Source organism: Mirounga leonina, unplaced genomic scaffold, assembly GCF_011800145.1.
Source record: "Mirounga leonina isolate KUSES-001 unplaced genomic scaffold, KU_Mleo_1.0 Mir_129, whole genome shotgun sequence".
NCBI classification, from domain to species: Eukaryota; Metazoa; Chordata; class Mammalia; order Carnivora; family Phocidae; genus Mirounga; species Mirounga leonina.
Genome location: NW_023270323.1, coordinates 42775837 through 42793115, shown reverse-complemented (window position 1 = coordinate 42793115; position 17279 = coordinate 42775837). Strand labels below are relative to the sequence as shown.

Genomic DNA, 17279 nt, shown 5'->3' with positions numbered 1-17279 from the left:
GAATTCATACGATGAGTTAAACTTTGGCTCAAAGCACAGATTTTCAAGTCAAGTGTTAAGTCCTGTTTGGCCAACATAAGACAGGGAACACATCTTCCCTGGTCTCTGTTTTTGTTTTTGATGCAGCAGAGGTTTCACTCATTGGTCAGTATTTGTTCTGTTCCATTTCCTTTTAAAAATGTTTCATTTAACAAGAAAAGTCCTTTCCTTGCAGATACTAGAAGGATCTCCAAAGGTCACCTCATATGATATCCGATAAACAATTCTGATTAAGGACAATGCCACTGGGAAATTTAGGGTGATTGGTTGATATTCATAGTGTATATGAAAAAATGTCGTAGTCTGTTTTCAAATTTCAATGCATAAGTATGTACCACGTCCCTCTAGTAGCCCTATTTCTCTCGTCCCAACTTTCCAGGATGGTCTGCAATTCATCTAATTTGAATGCTGAACTGACTCTATTCAAATCATTTTTCTGCAATGAAAGATGGCTCACTCTCTCTTCACTGAGGAATGAATTAACTCTCCCAATAACTGGCTTGAATTTTTTAAATGTAAAAATTACGTAGACTTTTTATTTTAATAAAGAACAATGATTTATCTTTAAAAACATTTAAAAAGGCATTCTGCATTAAGTTCATCATCTTTTAGGAAACTACTCTAGCAACACAATTACATTAGACTTTCTGATTTCTCCATAGTGTCCTTAGATAAATAAACAACCCAATAGACCATGTTAAATGCCCCGAATGTTACTGGAAAGAGAATGCGGGCATATTTGTCTATTTTGCTTGTGCCGGATCCAGGCGGTGGTGGAGCAGAGGGAGGAGTGGTGGCTGACAACTTCCCGGGAGCCCCTATGGTATTAACGGTGGTCTTAATTCGCTCCAGTCTCGATCCGAACACACGGTGGGTAGAAGCAGATCCAACGGAAGCCTGTTGGGCCACAGACCCAGTTCTACGAGGAGTAGAAGGAGGAGCAGATAGAGGTGCTCTTGCAGCAGATATCGTTTCCGCTGCATTTGCATGGCTGAATGGGTTTGGACTGGAAGCTAAGTAAGACTTCGATGTGGCTTCGGAAGATCCTTGAAGAACTGTGGAAGATTTGCTCGAATGGTTTCCCACCTCAGTTCTGTTGCCAACATCAGATTCAGAGTGAACTGAGGCATTTGATCTTTTCCTCATGTTCAGACTGGCATTTGTGTTCTGAAAGGGTATATTAAAAATTACATTGATTATGTCATTTTATGTGGAAAATTTAAAAATTTAAAGGGATCAAATAATTAAAATTCATTGCTTCTATAAAATAAGCTGTTATTAATATGCTCTAGCTACTCAGCTTGATGTAAAAGCTTAAAAATACCTAACTAAAAAAGAACATGAATGTATTTGGAACACTGAATCAAAAATCTTCTACTTCAAAATATTGTCCACTTTTATAAGTAATCAGAATTTTAATCTATAGAAAGATTTGGCTTTTAGAACTATAAACTAGACTTATGCTTGATTTAATTTTAGGAGTCCATGATGATAGCAGTACAACTTCTTTGTTCAGTTTTATTGTAAATCATATTCTGTGACAGGTTGTATACCCTTCAGTGAGTTTTACATATGTTTTTTTTATAAACAGGAGGAACCTTACTTAGTCTTGTGCACAGAATAACAATAATAACCATGCATATGTGCACGACATTCCTTAAAAAAAGGAAACTCCAAAACCTTAAATTTCCAAATCCCTGAAATTTATTTTCATAATCTTACATAGGCAATAACACACATTATTATAAAATCTGGAAATCCTAATGCATTTTATCTTTTCACCACAATAACAAAAATGCAAAGGAGCATTAATTTTAAATAAATGTTATATTAGACATATAAACAGCATCACCATACCATTGAATAAATATCTGAATTCAAACCATTTACCAAGAAAGGGTGTTTAAATCAAAATGGAACTATTTTCCATCAAATAACTTTATGTGTAGAACAAGACTATACTTGAATACAGATGCATGATAAAGATTAAAATTAATTCTCCTTATATTCTGGCAGGCATGATAAATAACTGGATAGCTAACTATAGATTGTCCATGCTAATGAAGGAAAACAATGCTCAAATGATTCCCCAAATAGTCATGTCTGTCTTTAGAATATACCATGATTTTTTTATAAAAACATTTCTTCCTTAATTATGTTTATCCTAAACTACTTTAGGATAGTTGCCTTCTATGCCCTCTCCCCTTACCATTTTATGAAATAGATGGTAAGTGAGGAGATGAAGAAGGAGAGGAAGAAGACCAGCGCACAAGTGGCTGATTAGAAGGAGCCAGCCTACAGGAATATCACAGATAAAATCATATACAATTGACTGACAGCTCATTTTACAGAGACATGTTTATTCTACAAATATAATCCTTTTTCAAAACCACACCCATCAAGTAGGCTGAAAGTGTTTAATCCGTATCTAATGTATTTGTGGATTATGACTTCAAATTTGCTAAGTAGAGAAAGAATAAAAGCCTCACAAAATATAGAGCCAAAGTAAGATCTGAGAGGTTTAGGAAGTATTCTTTATGTCAGTCTGGAGTATTCTTCCAGGCAGGTTCAGTTGAACTCATGAGAAATTGTAGTCTAACATATGGCACCTAATCTTGGTGGAGACAATTGAAACCAAAATTGACATCAACATAAAAGCTGAAGATACCATTATTTACCCTGAAATTTTCCTCTACTAAGCACATTGTAAATGTCAATTAATCCTCAGATTTTGAGTCCTTTTTTACAGAATGGAATAATAGTTAATCGATTAACATTAATTTTGAAATGTCATACACACAGTGAAGAATATAGACAATAAGGTATATCCACATTTAAAGAGTTTACACTATCATTGACAAGATTCATACCCACACACATGATTCAATCAAAAATACAACAAAAGTAAAATATAGTGAATGTCAAACTAGTAAAATGCTCAATATACTAAGAAGAGAAGGGAAGAGAGGAATAGCAGACCAATTAAACAAGCAGGAAAGAAACATATGTCTTCAAATATAATCTTATATTGCATACTGCTTTCTTCCACAAAAAGTCAGGCTGCCCGTAATCTTTAGAAACTCATATTTTTCCCAAAACTAAATTCTAAGAATCAGAGGCTTCCACTTCTGGCCAAAATGGAGTAAAAGGGACTAAATTTACTCTCCTGTATGAAATGACAGGGAAAAAAAAAACTGGACAAAACATGTGAAGCAATTGTTTTTTTTTTTTTTTTTCAAAGATTTTATTTATTTGAGAGAGAGAGCACACAAGCAGGGGGAGGGGCAGAGGGAGAAAGAAGCAGACTCCCCGCTGAGCAGGGAGCTCAATGCGGGGGTTGATCCCAGGACCCTGTGATCATGACCCGAGCTGAAGGCAGACACTTAACCAACTGAGCCACCCAGGCACCCAAAGAAATTGTCTTTTGAAGACACTGAGCATTAGACAACATAGAACCATAATCCTTGAGAGAAAAGAATCAAACTTGAAAGCATTTCCATGCTGTAGAACAGGAAAGGAGAATCCAGGAGAAATATGACAGATTCCCTGAATTGAGGACATGAGCTGAGAATCTGGGGAAGTCAAGGTGGCTAGCATTTATAGGAAAAAGTAACAGGCAAGTGTATGCTAAAAAAAGTGAGAGAGAGAGAGAGAGAGAGCACTCCAAAAATCTGAAAGAGTCTCCATTGACTATTTTGCTAAGCCCAGATCAGTTTATGAGTATGAAGCACTACCCAAGGCTGCAAAAAGAACCCCCTAAAAGAATTGGAAGAAACAGTACCTGGAACACACAAAACTAGGGATAATGCATTTTCCCACCAGCCAGACTGTAAAATCTCACCATTCGTGTAGCGTTTGGTAGAGTACAAAGAAGGACCTTGCTTCAGTAATATGGAATAATTAGCCCTAACACAGCTCTAGAGTCCTGCTGAATGAATTTTAAAAGTAAGAACTGAAAGGGTGAAATTAACTCTAAGTGACTTAGGTAGGCCCCAGAAAAAAGCACAAAAACATTTACAGGATTCTGTCTTCTTTCCCTCTAGGTCTGCAACTTTCTGCAACTTCCTGAAATCCCAACTGTGAATCATGTTCTATATCGTTGATTAAATACAGAAATTGCAACAAATTTTCCTCCTCCTCCATATTCATATTCATGCCCCCTTGTGATATGAATGTCCCACTCCTGTCCCATCAAGAGATGGAGTTTATTTCCCTACAGGCTTCCTTATAACTTTCTCTGGCCAACAGTATGTGGTGCAAGTGATGGGTGTGTCATTTTGTCTTAGCCTTAAGAGTTCTTGCTTGCTTCCACTCTCTCTCAAAACACTGCCATCAACACCACTAGAACAAGCTAGGACTAAACTGCTAAAAAGATCCTTTGGAGCAGAGCCAGTCATCCCAGTGAGGCTATCCTAGGTCACCCAACAGTTAGCTGATCACTAGACACATGAATCTGTCCCAGCTAAGAGAGGATGAACTGCCCAGCCAAGCCTAATCAAGATCAACAGAACTTCCCAGTTAACCCATAGACTTGAAAGCAAAATTAAATGTTTATTGTATGCCACTGAAATTTTGTACTTGTTTGTTATGTAGTATTATTGTGGCTCCAGATAACATATATAGTCCAATTAAATCAAGGGTCCTAACAGAAGATACTGCCAAACTTACTGTGAGGGGGCTAGTTCTCAAACATTCTGGGGTAAGTAGAAGGCTGACCTGCCCAGAATTCATCGAAGACCATTAGGAGGCCCTGTTGCCTAACTCCACATACTAGTTAAGGACCAAGATATTTTGCCCTTTATAATCCATTCTTAAAGAGTAACAGTATTTTAAAACCAGGAGAAATTCTAAAATTCCAGCTCCTCATTTTAGGTGTAGAGAAAAGTAAGAACATAGAGGTTATGACTGGCTTGAAGTCATACAGCAAGTTACTTACAGAGGGTTTTGCCATGTTACATAGCCTCTTGATAAACAAATGCGGAGGAGCCATTAAAGAACTTAATGAACAACACCTATCTATTTGAGGCAGCTAAGCACTCGTAATAGTTACGTACATTGTTAGAAACTGATTAAAGACTTGGAAATCAGAAAAGAGTACAGCATGTCCTTTCAATGTCACAGTGGGGCACTGTTTAACAAGTCCACCCAAGGATTATTAAGCTTGTAGGGAAACTTACTTGAGTGTGATTTTGCTATTTAATATTGGGTTTGAGGGCAAACACCATGAAGTTACGTGTTAACTCATAGCTTCCTGTCCAGTAGGAAAGACCACCAAAGGTTATGTTATGGTTTGGTTGCCCTGTAGGATATTAATCACTTCTATATCATACCTAGTATTTATTGTAGTACTCCATTTTTTTAAATGGCTATTTGTAATCATTAAGAAGATTTTGAACCTGTTTTACCATTTATGTGGTTCCCTCGTTAATTAATGAGCTGGATAAAACTTTGGCAGATGTCCATTTCATATTTGTATGACTTCTCTTTTTGATGGTTTGAAAATTATGTTCTGACTGGATATACTATACATTCTCACAACATCTACTATTAGACAAGTTATAAATATCAAAGAAATTAAGCATAGACTTGAATATACCTGGAGAAAGAAAGCGATCCCAAGCCAAAGAGATAGGATCCATCTAAAGTGATTGGAAAAAAAGAATCAAAGAAGCAGGAGACTTCATGAAAATGGAGGGAGTGGTATGAAGTGTGCCACTAGGATTACCATTCCAAAAAAGATCAAATCTTTTTATTCTTGGTTTAAAACTATTAGTAAGCTTCTAGAGTACAAATACGATCTTATTAATCACTGTAGGAGAATGCACACACCAGGCACCTACTTCATTTTTTAATATATTTCATTGAAACAGATATATTATGGAATCAAGATTCTTTTTCAAATTAAAAAAATTGAAGAGAAAATGTCAAAAATCTGGCATCCAGATAACCATTCCTTTGTTGATGGGGCAGATTTTTAGAATATTGCAGGCAGTGCCTAAGTGCATGTTACCCTGATGCAATCCTAAGTCTGACTAAAAATGCCTAACGAGTCTCAATACTCTATATATCAGAACCCACTTAAAGGAAAGCAGAATTAGACTGATTTGGGGCTTAAATCTTTGCTTTCTGTCAAGTAGCCAAATGATAAGATATTTTGTACTGATGTCCCAAAGACTACTATGTAAAAAGTAGTTGTCATTTTCCATGGTGACAAACCACAAAAGAATTGAAAAACCTGCTGGCCCACGTGGCACAGGATTCACTAGGAATACTATTCACACAGACCTCGAATTTTGGAAATTTGGAATTTTGTGTCAGAGTGATGCAATGTTGAGACTTGAGTGGCATCATCAGTATTCAGCAGACACGCGGTGGTTACAAACAAGAAAAGCACCTAAGCTTCATTTGAATTATAAAAAATGACTGAGTTTGAAATCATTTTGTCACTAGTCACAATAGCCCAAAGCAAGGAAACTGGTGGGATAGAGACACGAGGTGGCAGACTCAAACATTGCCAACAAATGAAAGCAGCAATGGGCAAACAGGAGCACATCCAAGCAATTCGTCAATCATGACTGTGATCTGACACAATTTCCAAAGAAGTATTATCAACTGCAAAAAGAAAATTCATCTCCACTTATTACTCCAGCAGCAGTGAGATAAAGTGACTAAGATGAGCTTTGCAGAATACACGTTACATTCACATTGCTTGCTTGAGAAGCTAATGAAGTTTAATAAAATGTAATTTAACCCTTCCAAATTAAAAACAAACAAGGCTAATAATGAACAGGTTTTTCCTCTAGAATATCAATGAGTCAAATATTTAAAAAAAAACCCCAATAACGTAAAAACATTTATTCCAGGCCATTCTGACAGGACTTCAGCCACACATCTTATTTAATAAGGAAACAAACAAGTGCGGTAGAGCAGCTGAAACTGATCTCCAAGGTAATGATTTACTGAGGACTATCAGTAGTGTTTTTAGAAAATGCTACCACATAGAAATGAAAAACATCCCCTCCAAATAAATATGCTAAGTATTTCATAAATAGTTACCAGAGGACTCAATCATACATTGAACAACAAAATGTATAAATGAAAATGCTGAGTTCTCTGTTTATTGTATTTCATTTTCTCCCAATGTTAGCATTTAATTCAATGTTTGTATTTCTATAAGCTATGAAAATACTACTTTCAATAACAGGCACTGGGATAAAAAAATTTATGTCTTCAATTTGAAATTACCAGAGAACAAACCCCTACAGAATTTATTCATTTTGTCTTTACAGGTTTAGAAGCCGAAAGTTTAAAATATCAGGATTTCGTGAAGACATGCAATGTGGTGGTTAATTTTGTTTCATAGCGATTGCTAGTGCTTCTTTTTATTTGCCAGTTAAATATATGGCTCTAGCAGAGGAAATCTCTTTGTCCCAGCTTTCACTAGTCAGAGCAGAAGCTCTCAATTTGATCAAGTGAACTTGACTGAATGCTACTGCAATTGCTCTGAGAACCGCATTCACCAATGCTCCCAACATAACCCTGGAGACGGTAGAGGGCAAAGGGCCCTCTACTCATTTTATCCAAATGCAAACACAAACCTGGATGAATCTTTTCTTGCTTATTAATGAAAAGCAGCATTATAGTCATTCTAGGTGTTTATAAGAATAATCTGGGGGGCCACTGGGGGAATCAGCTGGTTAAGCATTCGACTCTTGGTTTCGGCTCAGGACATGATCTCAGGGTCGTGAGGTTGAGCCCCATGATGGGCTCCATGCTCAGCAGGGAGTCTGCTTGAGATTCTCTTCCTCTCCCTCTTTCTCTGCCCCTACCCTGCTCGTAGGTGCACGTGCGCTCTTTCTCTCTCTTCCTCTCTCTGAAATAAATCAATAAATCTAAAAAAAAAAAGAGAAAAAGAATAACCTGGGAGCTAGTTAAAAATTCAGTCTCTGGCCTATTTGCAGGAAGCCTTATTTATCAGTTATGTTATTGCTAATCATCAGAAATCAGAAATTGGGAAACACTGGCTAAATAATTAGGATTATGTACCCCCAAATCAGACAGACCTGGATACAAGTATTGAATTTGCCTTTTACTAGCTGTGAGATATCGGGCAAGTTATTTGACCTCTTGAAACTTCAAAAATCCTTGCCAAAACAGGAGTAACAACGGTACCTTCCTCATAATGAATAAATAAAATAATGCATGTAAGGTACTTATAATGTCCAGCACATAGTAGACATCAAACAAACATTATATAGACATAATCCAGCAGAAGGCAGATAATGAGATTCTGTCCCCAAAAGAAAAAGGTATATCACTCTTTATAAATCCCACTATGGTAAATAAACTTTTAGAAGATATTTTCTGGGTTTCTATAAAAATATGGCCACCATTTCTAATAATCAGAAAGGTGAAGGAACACTGAAGCAAGGGACAGTCTGTGGTATAAGAGGAAGTCGTCCAGGAAAAGGATGTTGCTGGCTGAAATGAGAAATAAATATGAGGAAATATAAAATGCAATACAAAATTAAAATGTGTATTTGACACAGTAAATGGGAGAATTAACACTATAGTAAATCCTGTAACTTGTGATGTAAGACAAATATAAAAAGCTCTTCTAGGAAGAAAACAACAACAGCAGCAGCAATGGTTAACTTTTGCTCAGTGGTTCTTCTACAATTGGCACTCAGCTAACATGCTTTTAACTAATTAGCTGCCCAACCATATGTCATACTCCATATAGGAAAAACTATAGCCACGGGTATTTCAATGTGCAAAAATGTTGTGGGTTATATAACAAAGGAATCTCATGTATTAGATCACTGGTCTCTTTCTGGAACCTTCCAACTGTTAGTAAAGTCCAAAAACTAGTCATCGGGGAAACAGCAAAGACTGGAGGAATTGATGTAATCCAACCTCGAGGAAGATATTCACACCACGCTATGCCATGAAAAGATACACAGAACATTGGCTCAAAATGAGAACTTTGGCAACCTAGTTTGGCTGGCCCACTTTCTAAATGTAATGGAATATTAAAAAGAATTGTATCTGTGGATATATTGGTTCGGCACTATAATATCACTCTCTTTTCTCTCTTATTTCAATTACAGAAGTCAAAAGGACTTTCTTCCACATTTAAGTTGGATGCAGGAAATGGGGCAGTGAAAGCACTAGACTTGGGATAGTAGAAGGCAACAAATGTCAAAGAAGGTAAAATAATCAAAACATAAAGAGGTTTGAATCATTACTATAGACTGAACTGTGTCCCACTCTAAATTCATATGTTGAAGTCCTAACCACCCACCCTGGGGCTGTATTGGAGATAGGATCTTTAAGGAAGTGATTAAGGCTAAATTAGGTCATAATGATGGAGCCCTGACCAGATAAAACTGGTATCCTTATAAAAGAAGAGACACCACGGAGCTCTTTCTCTGTGTCAAAAGAGGATACAACAAGAAGGCAGCCATCTGCAAGCCAGAAAGAGAGCTCTCACCAGAAACCAAACCTGCTGGAATCTTGATCTTGGATTTTCTAGCCTTTAGAACCACGAGAAAACACATTTCAGTTGTTTAAGCCGTCCAATCCATGTTATTTTTGTTACGGCAGCCTGAGCCGACTAAAGCAATTCTCTAACTTCCATAAAATTAAATTGAAGGCACATATATTTTATGATTTTTAAAATAATGAATATTAACTAACCTCATAAGAAAAAAATAAATAAAACCTAAACAAACTTGCAGCTGTCCCTCTTTTCAGATTTTTTCTTTGTTTCTAGTCTGTTCTCTTCTCTCTTCTCCACTGAGTATACCTTTCTTTTTTTTTTTTTTAATTTTATTATGTTACGTTAATCACCATACATTACAAAGGGTATTATGCTGAGCGAAATAAGTCAATCAGGGAAAGACATGTATCATATGAGCTCACTGATATGAGGAATTCTTAATCTCAGGAAACAAACTGAGGGTTGCTGGAGTGGTGGGGGTGGGAGGGATGGGGTGGCTGGGTGATAGACATTGGGGAGGGTATGTGCTATGGTGAGCGCTGTGAATTGTGCAAGACTGCTGAATCACAGACCTATACCTCTGAAACAAATAATACATTATATACTAAAAAAAAGAAGAAGATAGTAGGAAGGAAAAAATGAAGAGGAGGAAATCAGAGGGGGAGACGAATCATGAGAGACGATGGACTCTGAGAAACAAACTGAGGGTTCTAGCGGGGCGGGGCTTGGGGGGATGGGTTAGCCTGGTGATGGGTATTAAGGAGGGCACGTACTGCATGGAGCCCTGGGTATTATATGCAAACAATGAATCATGGAACACTACATCAAAAACTAATGATGTGAGTATACTTTTCTGATAACCCCAAGTCCTGGATAGAGTTAAGATACAAGACATACAGAGAAATAGAGATGCCTTTGACAGGAATTAAGCATTGGTCTCTTTGTAATATTCTTAGTTGTTCTTGATGAATACAAATACTTTCATATATACCAGGGAACATCTACATTCTCTTCCTAAACTGTCCCAATTGCCTAGATATAAGATTCCTCCAGGATACCTTTTGAGCTCCTTTCATCTTCTCTTCACTCAAATCAGAGGAATTTGGTTAACTGAGGCTTTTATTTATCCTTCTAGTTTAGACTTAGCTCCAGATCCTTCTTAACAACCCCATACTTTTCCCTAAATATTTTTTCCTCTCTTCCTATTATGACTCTAATGTCTGACTCTCTCTCTTTCTCTCTCTTTCTGTGTGTGTGTGTGTGTTGTGAATTTCGGGGCATTTATTTGTTTAAATATTGGGAAAATGTCATTAATAACATAATTTATAATTTTTCTTTTCCACATTTTATATTAAGATTTTTTTTAATCCTTAAAAGTAGAGTTAATATATGTAGATATCTGGTTAAACATTGCAAAAGAAATCTTTCCAAGTTTTTAAATCCCTGACTTGGGTGGCCAAATGAATTTATTTTTCAAAGCACGCCCATCATCCTATGGAAATGATTTGCTTCAACTTCAAAATATTCAGAAAATTACATTTGAACTTAGAAAACATTTAGACACTGTTTTTTTTCTTCCTATAGACTTGATACAATTTGATCATAATGAAACTGTGCTATGATAAATACCCACCCAGAAGGATTCAGGTTCATGCCAACCAAACAGGAGGCTGATATACCGAGTAGTCTGAGTCACAATTTTATCTACATCAGCAAAGGCAACAAGAGCACTATCCAAAAAGCAATAATTTCTCAAGACCAGCTACTCAGTAGACTTCTGCTAGAAGGAAACATTTCAAAGCTCAAGCATTATCAGTTACATCCCTTTGTAAAATCATAGCTATGCAGTGTAAGAAAGCCTTTGATGAGCCAAGAACCTTACCTAAGACAGCCTGAGTTTCTTTACAATATTAGACAATGTTTGCCTACTGAATCTAAACATTTATAATAGCTTCAATAGATTTACTTTTAGGAAAAAGAGTTCAAGTGCCAGGCTTCCTCTCCTGTTGGAAGTGAGCAGTAGAAGATCCACAATTCAGCTCATAAGCAATAAAGGACTTATTAAAGACATTGATTCACCCCATTATTAATTTGTCCAACATATATGTATTGAGTGTCCAATTTTTCAAGTTATTTTGCTGAGCATTGGGAGTATGGAAGTGAAAAAAATACAGTCTTGGCAACTTCTCTCAGGAATTATAGAAAAATTATAATAAACAATAAACGCTATAAAGGAAAATTAAAGAATTAGGGAGTACATTACCTGAGAAAGCTTCTTTGAGAAAGGGAGTGAAACCTCAGGGATGAGTAAGCCTTAACCAGGTAAAAGAGGAACTGTGGGGGAAAGGAAGGAAGTGCCTTATGGTAGCGGGGACAAATTCTGAAGATTTCTCTCAGTAGCATAAGGATAGGAAGGCTGAGAAACTTCCTTGTCAGTTAAAATTTGAGATCCCTTGAGGATGTTCTAAAATCTTCCTTTTCTTTTCTTCCTCTTATATTGTTTTGAAATGGCAATTAAGGCAATGCTTTACATTCAGGGCTACTCTCACATAATTAATGTCTCATACTAGGACTTGCCAGATGGAGATCATAAATCTCCACCAACATCTCTACAGTGTATTGAGTACTTGCTAAGGACCAAGTACTACACTAAATGTTTTTCACAAATAACCTCACATATCTCCTGCAACCACCGGGAGCTAGTATTAACATTCTCAGTTTTTCCAGTGAGGACACTAAAGCCTAGAAAAGTTAGGTACTTCTCCCAAGGTCAGACAATTAAAATGGGTCAGAAGCATGATTTGAATTCCAAACCCACACTGTTAACCACTTCAGGATGCTGCCTACAACAGCAAATGCATATGTTAATGGGACTGAAGGGAAGCAGAAAAGAATTTACCTGAAATATGTCCCCAAAACGCAAAACCAGGTGAGTGACAATGCTAAACGGTTTGGCTTTTCAGAATTAATTTTATTGATATTTATTTGGTTTCTATCATAAGCTAAACACTGTACTATGCTTTGACTCACAAAAGAATCTTTCTCTGATTAGTCCTTCCTTTCCAGTATATGTGAAAATTGTTCTAGAGTTCTTACAGGTTCCTCTTTCTCCCATTCTTCCTTATATTCTTCCTATTCCTTTGGTGCTCAGTTGTCATAATATGCTTATAGACATTACTCTGTATCTCAGCTATCCTGTACATTTTGAACTGTTTTAAAAATGAATCAATATTACCCCTCAAAATCTCTGTCTTCTTTATGATGAAATATTTTGATGATGATCTTCTGCAAGAGGGAAGGTTTGCCCCAACTTTCTTCCACAAACTTTCTCTTAAGTTAGAATATAGCACACAAAAGATGTTTAAAATTTTACCATTCGGGAATGCAAGCCGGTGCAGCCACTCTGGAAAACAGTATGGAGGTTCCTCAAAAAGTTGAAAATAGAGCTACCATACGATGCAGCAATTGCACTACTGGGTATTTACCCCAAAGATACAAAAGTAGGGATCCGAAAGGGTACGTGTACCCCGATGTTTATAGCAGCAATGTCCACAATAGCCAAACTATGGAAAGAGCCAAGATGTCCATCGACAGATGAATAGATAAAGAAGATGTGGTATATATCTACAATGGAATATTATGCAGCCATCAGAAAAACACGAAATCTTGCCATTTGCAACAATGTGGATGGAACTGGAGGGTATTATGATGAGTGAAATAAGTCAGTCAGAGAAAGACATGTATCATATGATCTCACTGATATGAGGAATTCTTAATCTCAGGAAACAAACTGAGCATTGCTGGAGTGGTGGGGGGTGGGAGGGATGGGGTGGCTGGGTGATAGACACTGGGGAGGGTATGTGCTATGGTGAGTGCTGTGAATTGTCTAAAACTGTTGAATCACAGATCTGTACCTCTGAAACAAACAATACATTATATGTTAAAAAAAAAAAAAGAGGATAGTAAGAAGGGAAAAATGAAGGGGGAGGAAATCGGAGGGGGAGATGAACCATGAGAGACTATGGACACTGAGAAACAAACAGGGTTCTAGAGGCAGGGGGGTGGGGGGATGGGTTAGCCTGGTGATGGGTATTAAAGAGGGCACGTACTGCATGGAGCCCTGGGTGTTATACGCAAACAATGAATCATGGAACACTACATCAAAAACTAATGTAATTTATGGTGATTAACATAACATAATAAAATTTAAAAAAATACCACTTAAGTATATGATATGGTAAAGCCGAAACATTTCTCCCCCTGGTGCATAAGACACTGCAATTTCAACTTTAACTGTAACCCAGAGAAGGTATCAACATAAGTAGTAGCTCTAGTTTCTGACTTGAGAATGATTCTTCAAACATGTAATTATCTACAAGTAATTAAAGATAATGAAGTTCAGCAATCCATGTGCCAAATTATGTATAAAGTTAATGTGTATACACATGTGTGTCTAGTAAAAAAGGACTCACTGAGCCACCGATTGTGTATGCTCTTATATTTCCGAAATCAATTCCTTTCCCTAGTTTTAATGACTGGAAGCACAGGCAATTGGTCACAAAGCCTATGTTGAATTATCCTTTTAACACAATTCATTACAACTTTATTCCATCTCGGTAAAACAGTGCATTAAGTCAGAACAAATTGATAGTGTACCATGACACCACTTGGTAGCTCTTACATTGTCAAACAGACGACCCCCCAAATTGCTGAAGCCATTTAGATTTTCTCCAGGAAATAATTTGACTTGTCCTGAAGAGTAAGTACCATGCTATCAGCTATAGTTTCCAATGGGGCATTATCAAAACCATTCAACATTTAACAAGGCTCTCATGCTGAAACAGCTGTTCATCCAAAGTGAAAATCTTAAAACTTGCTCTGAGCTTAGATAATCTTACTTGAGCTAGAAAATAAGGTATTAGACTATTTTGCATGTTCTACCACTTTATGACAAGAAAGACAATTTTGCACTTCAGTAAAGGCAGATTGCAAATTTAGCATGAATTGAACCAGTAGCTGAGTTGCAATTTATGGTAAATGGCTCATCAGCACATTAATGTATACCACCAAGATAACCACTTCAGCCAAGCAGGCCAGAAACTAGATGGCCCAAATATCTGGTAGGAAGCAAGAAAAATGTGCCCTCTAAAAACATCTATAAAATGAATCTTAAAGCCAAAAGCTACCAAATATCTATCTTCATTATCATTCTTATTGGCAGTATGTTAGAAGTTAAAAACCAAAGTCAGAACCATAGGTTCTGAAATCAGGTAGATTCAAGTTTCCATAAGGGTAAGAACCTGCTAAATACTAGTTATGTGACCTTGGGGGATGTTACTTAGCCTCCCTGTGCTTCAGATTTCTCCTGAGTAAAATGAGGATAAGAACAATAGTACTTAGAGTTACTGATGGGGTAGTATTCATAAAGCACTTAACACTCTACCTAGAACACAGTAAGCAAACAGTACTTGTTAAATATTAATATTACATTGTTATCACTTCATATTCTAAAGCATAAATGTGGCTAGTCCCTATGAGGTAAAATATTACAATATAAGCTTCCATTATTTCTATCCTCAGATATTCACTGTATTTTTTCAAAAGAACTAAATATTAAATGAATATTGTACACCTCAGAAAGTGTTGGAAATATATGGGAACTACATTCTGTGCTCTGCTCAAAATTCATCTTATTTCCTATTTCTAGATGGAGATAATCAGCTCCATTCCTTGGAGCTATGTTAAGAACGAGCTAAAACCCAACTTGCCCAGATCTGTCAATTGCAGGAAGAGATAATTAAAGGCTCCTGTCTAAAAGGTCTCCTTCTGGGCTGATGGATGTTTGAAGAGAGACATAAAAATCAGGAATCCTGTGATCTGGGTCTACTTAATTATATTAGCATTTAAAAAAATATTCACACTTTCTCAACATATAACATACTAAAATTTTTCTTATATTACGAAGAAGAAAATGAAAATATCAACTTCCTCAACTCCTCAATCTTTTGACCCCTTCCAGCTACTGTTCTTTCTATCACTGCCAGTTTAGAGAAAAACTGTCTACATTTACTATTCCTGATTCTTCACCTGTCATTTACTCTTCAACCCATTATTATTTTATATCCTGTCCTACCTTTCCCTTAAAACTCTTTGTGGATTATCTCAACAGGCATTTTTTAAAATCTGTGTCTTACCTACTAACTCAGTAGCATCTAAAACTGTTAATCACTTCTTCCTTCTTTAAATTTTTCCCATAAACTCCACAGTCTAGTCACGTTCCCCTTAGCTTTCTTAGTCTCTGATGTGGGATTCTCTTCCTCTGCCTAATTCTAAGATGCTATCTTTCCATAGGGTTCAACTCTCAGACATCTCAATCTTTGGGTAAATAAGCCTGTCCAGTGGCTTGGATTACCACCTTTATATCAATATTATAAAATCAATGCCTACTTCCCAAATTTCTCTCCAACCTGAAGACCCATATATTCAGGAGGCTATCATTCAGATACACGAGAAGCATACTAAGATTTTAATTTATTCATTCGTACGTTCACTCACTTATTCATCCAATTATTCAACACATGTTTATTGAGTGTTTATTTATATGTCAGGCACTGTTCTTGGCTCTAGTGATACAAAAGTGGAGGAAAGGCCCAAAATTCTTACCCTTATGGAAATAACATTTTTGTCTAAAGTCAAATCTATATACAAATTTATTCATATCCAATGAATCCAAGGTACTTATCCCTCCAAACACATCCCTCCTGCTGTATTCTAGATCTTAAAGACTGACACACTATCCAGCTAGCTATACAAGCCACAAAACTTCAACTATTCTTGCCCACTTCTGCCTTATTCTTTTCTGTCCAACTTCTCCAATATTTTTCCAATATGCCTAGTCTTCACAGCCTTTGTAAAGGCAATCAACATTTCTCACCTGGTTACTGCATAGGCTATTAACATTCTCAGACCTAACATGCTTATGAGTCTTCCCTCTCTCTACTCTCCACTAAAATAATATTTATGCATTGTAAATCTGATCACATTACTTCCTTGTTTATATTCTTTCAGTTGGCACTCTACTGTTTTCAAGAAAAAACTTAAATACTTACAAAGCATAACACTCTACATTATCTGGGCCCTGCCTCCCAGTCCAATCTCATCTTCCCTATTATTCTCAAACCCTCCTCATAACGATCCCAGTTACTCTAGTGTAGCATATGCTATTGGTGCCTTGTCTATTTTTATTTGGTTTACCCAGACATTACTCCAGACAAGATGATGGCTTACTGCCTTTCTCTGACTAAAGGGTACTCTGCCTACAGGAGGTTGATCTGGGGGAGAGGGTTTGACCAAAAGCTCAAGAAAGTTAACATCCCTTGAGTAATCCTAATTAACAAGAGACAAAAAAGTTGGTAAATAAATATCCCACTTCTTTGTCAACCAGTGGGACAATTCTGAGGTGTGTTCCACACATACTCTGAGAGAATCTCTAGATGATTACACAGTGGTAAATCTGCTCATTAATCATACTTTACTGGATTGTCTTATTTTCCATCTTAATTTCCTCACAGCACTTCTTGGGATCACCTCAAAAAGTAAAGTGCTTGCACATAAATCCTTGCAGCAGAGTTCTGCTTTTGCGGAAACCCGATTAAAACGGAAACTTGGCCTCTAGCAGGATGTCTTCATTTAGTTCTACAAGTATCAGCTGTATTGTCTTGCTTCCAGATCTTTGTAC

The 17279-nt window shown here is 36.7% G+C and overlaps 1 protein-coding gene across 3 annotated transcripts in view; it reads right to left on the bottom strand.

Annotated features, from left to right (window-relative positions):
* Positions 1 to 672: 672 nt before the first annotated feature.
* Positions 673 to 17279, bottom strand: part of GABRA4 (gamma-aminobutyric acid type A receptor subunit alpha4) — a 61583-nt gene continuing 44976 nt past the window's right edge. For all 3 annotated transcript variants that reach the window (XM_035004413.1, XM_035004414.1, XM_035004412.1), the window contains one exon: positions 673 to 1206. In XM_035004413.1, the coding sequence (XP_034860304.1) occupies positions 673 to 1206 (534 nt within the window). The remainder of the gene's footprint in view (positions 1207 to 17279) is intronic.